The sequence below is a fragment of the Mytilus californianus genome, unplaced genomic scaffold (assembly GCF_021869535.1).
Source record: "Mytilus californianus isolate M0D057914Y unplaced genomic scaffold, xbMytCali1.0.p SCAF_6, whole genome shotgun sequence".
NCBI lineage: Eukaryota > Metazoa > Mollusca > Bivalvia > Mytilida > Mytilidae > Mytilus > Mytilus californianus.
The window spans coordinates 70,412,231-70,422,797 of NW_026262712.1; the positions used below are offsets into that span (position 1 = coordinate 70,412,231).

The window sequence follows — 10,567 nt, forward strand, 5'->3', positions numbered from 1 at the left end:
CATTTATCTATAGTTCCATATTAATGTTATATTTTTGATATGTTTTAAATTATTGTTATTGATAAAATACATATTCTGAAAAAAGCTTTTTTCAATGTTTTATTCATGATTTCAGCGATTAAAAAATGTGGAGGAAATGTGGTCTCTGACACCTCTTCCGTCCTGATCACCAAAGAAACGTTCCCCAAGATCTCCATCATTGTCTATCACTACTCCATCATCTTCAATGTCTGGTTCATTTAATAAGATGCAAATATTGTGAAGAATAGCACAAGCAATGATGATTTTGCATGCTTTGCTTGGTGTCATTCTTATCTGAAAACAAAGAGTGAAAGTAATGTAGAATTATTGCCTTTTTTTCACAATAGCATGTTAATTTGGTCTTAAAAGTTAGAACTTAAACAAGAGTGCACACGCTGAAATGACTCACCTTCTTTACTTATCCTTGCTATTAGGCCACACCTAAAAATATTTTGGTTTGCCCAAATCCTACCCAAAGATAGAGACAGTGGGTGGGTAGGTAGGTAGGCATTTTCTTTTTTTTTCGGCAAAGAGAAATTGAAGTGTCAGATTTTGTTTAGTCTTCATGCCTATCTGATTAAAAAAAAACTTTTTCACATCAAGACAATAAAAGATTTTGAGTAGGCAGATATTTTCTGGGTAGGTAGGGTTAGGGCAAACAAACATATTCTTTTTTATGGCCTTATGTTGATAGTCCTAAATATAAAGCTTTACTACAACTATCACATAAACTTAACATGATACAAGAAAATGAGGTCAAGGTCATATAAACCAAACAAGAAATACATGTACACCTAACAATTATTCAATACACTAAATATAGTTGACCTATTACTTATAGTTTATAAGAAACAGACTTAACCAATAAAACTAAACATTGACCAATGAACCATGGAAATGAGGTCAATGTCAGATGAACCATGCCAAGCAGACAAGTACAGGTAATGATTCTTCCATACAACAAATATAGTTGACATATTGCTTATAGTTTAAGAAAAACAGACCACAACACAAAAACTTAACTTTGACCACTGAACCATGAAAATGAGATCAAGGTCAGATGACACCTGCAGGCTAGACATCTACACCTAACAATCATTCCATACACCAAAATCAAACAAAATTTAATTTTTTGATCCTTTGCATGGATCTCGACATTCCCAATTTTGCTCCAAATCCAAAATCTGAAACCAGAGTTAAGATTCTGCACACCTAATATATTCAATAATTTTTGTAAAAATCAAACACAACATTTAATTTGGACCCTGATTTGTACCAACTTGAAAACTGGGTACAAAACCAAAAATATAAATTTATGTATAGATTCAGGATATCAAAGAACCCAAACAATCCAATTTTTGTTAAAATCAAAACTTAGTTTAATTTTGGACCCTATGGACCTCAAAGTGAACCAATTTGAAAACAGGTCCAAAATTAAAAATCTAAATACATGTTTAGATTCAGCATATCAAAGAACCCAATCAATCCAATTTTTGTAAAATGAAACAAAAAAAAAGTTTAATTTTGGACCCTTTGGATTTTGTATTATATGGACTAATTTGAAAACAGGGCCCAATATAAAAATATTAATACACAGATACATTCAGCATATAGATCGAACCACAAAAAAATCAGTTTCTGATGAAATTGAACAAAGTTTAATTTTGGACCTCAATGTGGACCAATTTCAAAATATCCGAATCAATAACGCGATAAGAACCCCAACAAAAGATGAAAGTTCTTTTTTTTAATCAACTGCATTTTTTAGGGAGCTACCATTTGATTTGTATGGGGGGGGGGGGGGAGGGGGCTAGGATGAAAAATTTTGTCCTGCCTATTTATTTTTCCCTCTATTCAGTCCTGCCTTTTCATTTTCACTCTATTCGGTCCTGCTTTTTTTTATTAGTTTATCCTGACTTTTTTTACCTAAATTGTCATCCTGCCTTTTTTTTTTGCAAAGTGTCTCATCCTGCCTTTTTTTTTACTCAAAACTCCTGTCCTGTCCTGTCCCCCCCCTCAAAAATCAAATGGTAGCTCCCTTATGTTCTATGACACTGATCATTTGCATAAAGAATTGATTTTTTTTATCCTTTACCTCTGAGTGTAATATATGGAACCGTCTCTTCAGCCTCCCAAATGTTCTCTCAATCACACTTCTTGTTGAACAGTGGCATCTGTTGTACTTTTTCTGATGATCTTGTACAGGATTCTGGTATGGGGTCATCAAAAATGGACGACAAGGATAACCACTATCCCCAAGCAGTACACCATTTGCCCATCCACCATTTTGTTCCATGTAGGTACACACCTATACATAAAGGTTTATATTTCATTTACATCATATATTTGGTTAAAACTACCATTTGTATAATTCAAATGTATATATTAAGCTTTACGGAGGAGTTACACTGTTTACCTTAAATAATATTGAGCAAGACTATTTTTTTTCAGTTATTGTATCTCAATATTTTTTTAACATAGCCCCCACTTAAAACTAAAAGGTTGCTTCTTTATATATGGAATAATAGATTTTTTAACATATAAATCCTTTACTAAAGATATGGAAATACAATTGCAATCTAATATGTATAATGTATTAGCCTTTCTTTCATTAATCCAAATTTTATTATGCTAAAATGATTAATTATATGTAAATGTGAAATGATAAATTCATTATTTTGAAATGAAATTCAAATGTCCTCAGATTGGTATTTTTACACCTTTATCAGTGTAATGACAAAAAAGGGAAAAAAAATATTTATGATGACAGGCAATAAAAATAGGGGGTTTATGTCCAAGAAGAAGATTTTGACTTCCCGCAGTGGTAACCAATCCAAGATAAGAGATTTTGAATATGTATTGAGAAAATAAGAAGTCTTCCTACTGTTAACATATAGTGCTTGAAAGGGAATATGACTAATAAAAGATGACCAACATGGCTATAAAATACATACTTGTGAAGTCCTGAATATGTGGGAATCATGACTGCTACCTGGCCAGTTTGCATTTATGTTTGTGAATTTACCTGCAAAATATAGAATATTATATATAATGCAAAGAAGAAATGTTGTAATAGCATAAACAGAATTATATGTAACAAATTATCTTTTATTAATTATTATATTTTTCTAATTAAGACATGTAAGAGGTGTAGCAAGAGTTTCAAAGAGAGGATTATTTGGGATCATGCAACAGTGGACCAAAAAATAAAATTTATTTGAATCCATTTATCTAAAAGTATTGTAATGGTAATCTTGAAAGGGGGTGTCCAAACATTTCCAACTACAAGTGTATAATTGCTTTAAATTTCAGAAAACACAATGAATAACCATGATAACTCAGATGTACAATGCATGTAAAGACTCACAAATTATGACTCAATTATATTGTTTCAAACTAGGAAAACATGATATTAATAATCAAATCAATTGTGCTAATGCATCTTAATTTTTTTATAGTTGATCCACATCAGAGCAATATTAAAATTATAAATTGTACTGTAGGTTAACCTAGGTTAATCTTTCTTTCTTTTGGATTAAAAGGGAAAATTTAAGAAATGTATCTGAAACAGCAGTGGCGGATCTGTGGTGGGGTTCCAGGAAACCCCCTTTTTAGGACTATCAGTGCATTTGAATGGGGACATATGGTTGGAACTCCCCTTTGTCCTAGGTTGGGACCCCCCCCCCCCCCCTTTTGAAAATGGCTGGGCCCCTGAACAGAATCTTTTTCTCATTGACGAAAAAATGACAAATAACTTCTTTTAATATTTGACTAACCAATATTTTAATTTACCTGTAATAGGTAAACCATATAAAATCCTACTTTTATGTCCTAGATGAAGGTTTACACTAGAGTGAAAGTGAAAGTAATTACTATGTGAGAAACAGACTATAGGGGTCCCAGTCATACAAAAAAGTTGAAACCAGTTTATTATGTTATGAAGGTCAATGTCATATTAGATAAGAAAGAAATGTTTTACCTCTGGCATCACAAACAGCCTGCACATTGACAGAATGTACCCCTTTCCTATTCACGAATGATGGTTCATCTTCTGATGGAGCCTGGATACGGATGTGTGTCCCATCTATTGCCCCTAGCACATTTGGGAAACCACTTAGACGGTAAAAGTCTCCTCTTGTTTCATCAACATTTCTCGGCCACTTGATAAACTCGTCCCGTTTGTCACATAATGAATTCAAAACATCAGACACAATACGTGAGACAGTTCCCTTGTGCAAACCTGTAAACAGACCAAAAACAACAACATACAATTTTGGAGATCGATAAAGTACAAAAATAAAATGTGTATTTACCGTTTGATTATATATTATTTTAATAGAAAATCAACAAATTGAAAGTATCACTCAAAAATCAACCAAAGATAAATATAGCAGTCGATTAACACCACATTGGCAATGTTTACTTAATTTTAAATGACATATGATAAATATATAATGAAATCTTACCTATTGTGTCTCCAACTACTTGCAAGAAACTGCCTGTGGCTAAAAATCTCATGGTTACCATGACTTGCTGTGGCACAGTGAGGGCATGGTTTCTCTTTGTTTTTCTTGATACATCATTGCTAACTAGGTTGGAAATGAACATAATTCCTTCTCTACCAAATCTGTACCTTTCTCTTAATTCATCATTGGACAAATTCAAAGAAAGGTCATCTTTGAGGCGAAAATGCCTTTCTTTTCTCTGAGGTGGAACAGGTACTTGCATGAAGGCGGCCATATTTAACAATAACTTAGATATTTAATCGACCTCCCAGAAGTTGTTAAAGTTAACGACTCTTTAACATTACATTTGTCGTTAAATTTTTTGAACAACAGTTAACAAATTTGTTAAATTTAACGACTCTCTAACGACACTTTAACGACTGCGTTAGCTTAACGACACTTTTGAACAACCGGGCCCAGACCTTTACATTTTGTAGTAGACATTTTATAGTAAACGGTAAAAATATACATTTTCTGAGAGAATTTATAGATCATTTTATTTCTTTGAAAGATTTGCTGATGCCCTGATGATTTAATCAACCGTTATGGATCAACATGAATATGATCCATTTTTTTGTAGCAACAGTACCGTCCTACCTTTACGAATTGTTTGCGTCAATAGTCATGACAACTCCTACGTAAATATAAATACCCTGAAGCAGTCTGTGATTCCAATCACATGTCGTTCTACATATACTTGTACACAAACACATAACATATTAATAAAACAAAAAGCACAAATCCTGAGCATTGAGCCTTCAAATATTAATTTTTAGTTTTGTTACTGATTTAATTTAATGCATATCATTTTGTGCTATGCTTTGTTTTGAACTGACATTCAACATTTCGAAATTTTCTTATGTCAACAAGTTGTAATGCGAAAACATTTACTATTAAACTACCAACGATAAAAAGCAGTAGATGATAATATTTTGTATGGTCCTGAATAAATTTAGTTATTCTAATCTAAAAAAAAATAATTCAAAATTTACATATATGGTTCATACTTGTTTCGACAATTACTTCAAATATTAGAAAATATAAATGTCAAAAAATATAAATGATAATTTAATTGATTAAGAATCGGAACTTCGTACAAAATCAGAAAAAAACACATCATTTTGCATATTTTAAGATTCTTAAAGGGTCATTAGCTATGATTTAAACAAAAATTTAGAATACGACTATTTTTTTTCAGTATAAATAAAAGCAGAATTTTGAAGAAAGAAAAATCTTTATATGCAGTCATTTTGGCCCAAGTTTGTCAAAATAAGCTAAGAAATTACGCTGATGGATTGTTGACTTGCTCATGTGATCTTCAATTAAATATCCTTAGTAAGGGATCGGTTACGCATGCACTAGGGTATGTTTATATCGGGTTATATGAGCGTCGGCAGTCTTCTGAGGTCATCACGATGATTAATTAGGTGGTGTCTTAGACTAAGATACACGAAATGTTTATACATATCATCGAGTCATGCGTTGTTAATTGTTTATTTAGACTTTTTGTAAGTTGGATATAGTATTCTATAAATCAAATATGAGAATTTGAGTCAAATCGGTGAACATGAATTTGACAGCTAATGATTCATTAAAGTCATTAGGTTATATGATCCTGTTGTCGATTATTCTTACATTGAATGCCTATATCAAATGCACCATACAATTATTCTAAGTGTCACAATAATTAAATGCAGCTTTCATTGGAACAGTATATCCAAAACTAAAGAAGTTAAAACGATACATTCGTGATGGAAAAATAACATATACTTTGGAAGGTTGTATAGTCAATGTAATTGTATTTCCTTTAACCATAATACCATGAACTGCATAATACCACATTTTTTATTTGACATTTTCATGACTTGTGGTTACAAAATATAAGGATAAGAATGTTTATAAAAATATCCGGAATCATGTCACTGGCTGACTTGTTTATCAATATTATATATGTTAAGCTTTTGCTATCAACTACAATATCAGCAATCTTTGTGTAAATTAAGCATTGGACAAAATTCTACAACTTCCATACAGTCGAGTCGACAATATCCTTTATTTGTTTCTGTTCTATTTAGGGTTAGTTGTAATGGTTCAAAATTCCTAATGTATTTGGTTTCTTAAGCTTTTGGCCTCGAGCTGATGAAGAATTGTTATGAATATGTCATGCTTCTTGATACTCTATATTGTAAACTTCATCAAATCGCTACTAAGATTTCTTAGATTGATTTTTTCTTACAAAGACTACAATGCGCTTCAAGTTATTCTCAATAATGAATATCAGTTTTAAGTGCTACTTTTTTTCTAGACTTTTATATTTAATTGTAATCTATCAACAGTAAACTTTCTGAGAAGACTCCTGAATTAAGTGTTGTCATTCATTTTCAAGCTAACTGGTAATTCTGTTAGTTTTTTGTACGTTTTTTTGACAAGTTGGTATTTATAGAACAAATGATGGGATAAAAAATTGGAATTTTTGCTCCTTAAATAAATTTTTATTTTACCACGTCCAAAAAGATTGAAACAAGTCTAGCTATCTGGATTGGCTTATTTTGTGTTTTTTTTTTGGTCCCCTATGGTGTTAAGAAAGACGTTTGTTAGGCATCGAACAGTTATCTTTTGTCGGAGGTGGGGTTGGACGCATGTTGCTAAATCCTGTGTAACAAAAAGATATGCTTACAAATCACCAAATTAAGACACTGATTTTATCTTTTGTTGGAAAATGAATGTAAACATGTGCAGCAAATATATAGAACATAATTATTGAAGAAACATTCCCATGCACATTTGATTTGATATATATTTGTTCCAATAAAGCATCTTATGCATATACAACGAAGTTGATAAAGATGAAATGTGTTATCAATTTTTAGAACCTTCCCTAATGCCTGAAATTGTTAAAAGAAATTTGTTTGTCGTAATAGTAGATTCATTAAAAACTCTTAAGGGTTTGGCTATTTCGAATATGTTAGGTTTCAAGAATTTTGAACTGAAAATCATCACAGTAATTACATATACAATATTGTATTCATTAGATTGGGGTTTACTTCATATCAGGACAATACGATAACTACTATTCCCAGAAAAAAATTATAGTCTCATTGACTTGTTTAAAACCAAAAACGTTTTTTTGACAAACAGTAATCTAATTTAAAAAATAACAATATAATTATACTCATTTCTTTATCATTGTTTACTCTTGGAATAAGTTCGGTAGGCACCGGTTTCTGAAGGTTCATATATCGTCAGGAGTAAGAAAATTGTGAAGACGCATTTTCATAGAAAAATCTGAATGTTTAGCAAACACATCTTGTGACTTGGTTAATCTCCAAGATGGAAAGTGTTGAACATCTGTAAATTTAATATTGCCGATGTTCCCGAAACAGAAGTTAATGACCGCTGATAAACCAATTGAAAATGAATTAGAAAAGTTTTAAAAGTACATGTGATGTCATAAAAGGCACAATATACTTATTTTGCCTATGACACGTGTTCCATTTAACATATTTTTTTATTGTAATTACGTCCTCAAATGCTCATCATCATTAACTTAGAAAAGGACATTTATGTTTTGGATGTTTGTGGCGCACTAAATCTAATTAATTGTACATACACGTATTTGTGTACATAAACCTGTCTTAATTGCACATTAAAAGAATACCTCCATAAATAACAATGAGCTGGTAATGTTAAAAACGCACATTTGTGACACATTCAGCGTAGTTTCGAAAATGCATTTTAATTAATTATATAGCATACAAAATACATGTATTTGATAATCTGTGCAACTTTCAGTTCTTATCTGAGTAACAGTTTGGGTAAAACACATAATATCTAGTCATAGTGCAATGTATCTTGCTCTTAGAAGTATTCAAAATTGGTGATAAAATATAATTTAGAATTGGTTATATGTATTTTATTCACAAACTCCTACTTTTCGAAGTTTTTGTCGTATTTGTATAACAAAAAAATAATTCTTGACCATTATAACTTATGAATTGAGATATTTCTGGAATACAGCAATGAACTACATACCCCGTCGACCAGCACCATCATTATTAGTATAAGATAAGAAGATGTGGTTTGATTGCCAATGAGACAAAAGAGAGGCGAAAGATACCAAAGGGACATTCAAACTCATAAGTCGAAAATAAACTGACAACGTCATGGCTAAAAAAGAAAATGACCAACAGACAAACGACAGTACACAAAACGCAACATAGAAAACTAAAGACTGAGCAACACGAACCCCGCCAAAAACTGGGGCTAATCTCAGGTGCTCCGGAAGAAACCAAGGTACGGGAATGCTAACAACTATAAGAGACAGAAGGGCCTAAACAAAACTCAACAAAAACCATACCGTATAGTAAGATAAAAAGGCTTGTTGACATGTCGAAACGCGAAACAATACAAAATAGAAAATAAAAGATCTAATTTATGCTACAACAAAAAACGAAAAACAAGTATGGCAACGTAAATAAAGACATCAACTGGATTACTGCTTAAACATGTTGTCGCTCAACCTTTTCTCTAACCAAATAGAGTTGTGTAACATCATAACGTCACTGAAAAAAATCAGTTTCAAAGGTTATGGATATATACGCACCGTAAGAAGGGTAATATGCACATCGCCTTTTAGAAAATGAAAATTAACAATTGGGAACAAAAAAATTATATCTTTGTCGTAAATTAGGTCTTTCAATCATTCCAGTAAAAATGTGTTTTGCTTTTAGTCTGAATCCCCCCCCCCCCTTTTTCAATTTCAATTTTAACCAAAGCGATGAAGTGACATTTTATAGGAGTTATCTGTCTTTCATTATTTTACTAGTGGGTAACGCATATTCCTTTAACGTAAGAATCGAAACTAGGCATGCATGACCACGGTCATTGCCAAAAAATATCTATGTCATTAATATATATTTTCCGGCTAAAATACAGATGATAATTCTACTTTCGTTTTTAAACTGCCAAATATTCAAGTATGTCGATATTTATATTATTACTTTATGATTCAATAAATATTCTTGATTCTTAATTCCAAACCAATTGCTCAATATTCAAACATTTTGTCGTGTACCCATCTTGTGTTATACACTAACACGCAAAGATTAATGACCTCCGACCATTTTGTATTAGACATCCTATACACAGGTTAATTACCTCAAGTCATTGTGTTATACTCATCCTATACAATGGGGACATAAGGCCATTTTTAAAACTCAGGATGTTAAAGGGATGACCTAATGTTATTGTGTGATACATTAATATATAAATGGGTTACCCTAAAAAAAATGTTGCAAAGAAAAAAATTGTGTTATACTCATCATGTACAACAATGGGAAATGAACACAAACTAAATGATATCATATAAACAGGAAGATGACTTCGGGTTTTTATGTTCTACATTATATTCTACATTAACTCGTAAAAGAGGGGGCGACCTCATGCTTTTGTGATACACTCGTCATAAACAACAAAGGGAAATGAATTCAAACAAGTTCTGCACATGTATAACAACGGATTCATTTTTTTATACATGTTCTTTTCCCAGACAAGGGAGATGATCCTCGTGTTGTAAGAACCTTGATTTGTTCCTAATCGACTTACAAGATTTGAACATCGATAAACTACTGTCGCCTTAATTTACATTAACATTAGTAATCCTAAAATAAACATTTTTAATACAAAAAATCACCTTTCTGAGCGTCAATATTGTAACAGTAAGTATAGACATACCTGGTTGGAATAGTTATCGATTTTTATTGGATACAGGTCAACTTTTAACTTACCAAATGCTAATTGATTTGAAACTGCTAAACTACCTTATCATTCCGTATGTTTGTTTGCTTGAGTTTTTATGCCAGTTGTGTTGTTTGACTGTGATGAATGTTTACACAGTTTTTGCTGCTGGATCCCAATTTTTGTCACTTGAACCTATTATGTCTGTAATGTTTGCTCACCCAGTTTTGTCATTAGAACGGAAATAAACAACTGTAATACAAATAGGAGGTTTAGCTCCCTATGAAACCAGATTTAACCCACCA

At 31.8% G+C, this 10,567-nt stretch overlaps 1 protein-coding gene across 2 annotated transcripts; it reads right to left on the reverse strand.

The window, feature by feature from the left end:
• Window positions 1-74: 74 nt before the first annotated feature.
• LOC127704979 (putative nuclease HARBI1) lies at window positions 75-4,940 on the reverse strand. 2 transcript variants are annotated; one of them, XM_052209223.1, is made up of 5 exons: window positions 4,488-4,940; window positions 4,001-4,261; window positions 2,976-3,046; window positions 2,117-2,329; window positions 75-315 (listed from the first exon to the last, which is right to left on the reverse strand). In XM_052209223.1, the coding sequence occupies exons 1-5, from the start codon at window positions 4,759-4,761 to the stop codon at window positions 112-114; spliced, it is 1,023 nt and encodes a 340-aa protein (XP_052065183.1). In that variant the 5' UTR covers window positions 4,762-4,940; the 3' UTR covers window positions 75-111. The 2 variants fall into 2 exon arrangements, with proteins under 2 accessions (XP_052065183.1, XP_052065184.1); XM_052209224.1 differs by lacking the exon at window positions 4,488-4,940 and having other exon boundaries at window positions 3,814-4,061.
• Between the last annotated feature and the right edge of the window lie 5,627 nt (window positions 4,941-10,567).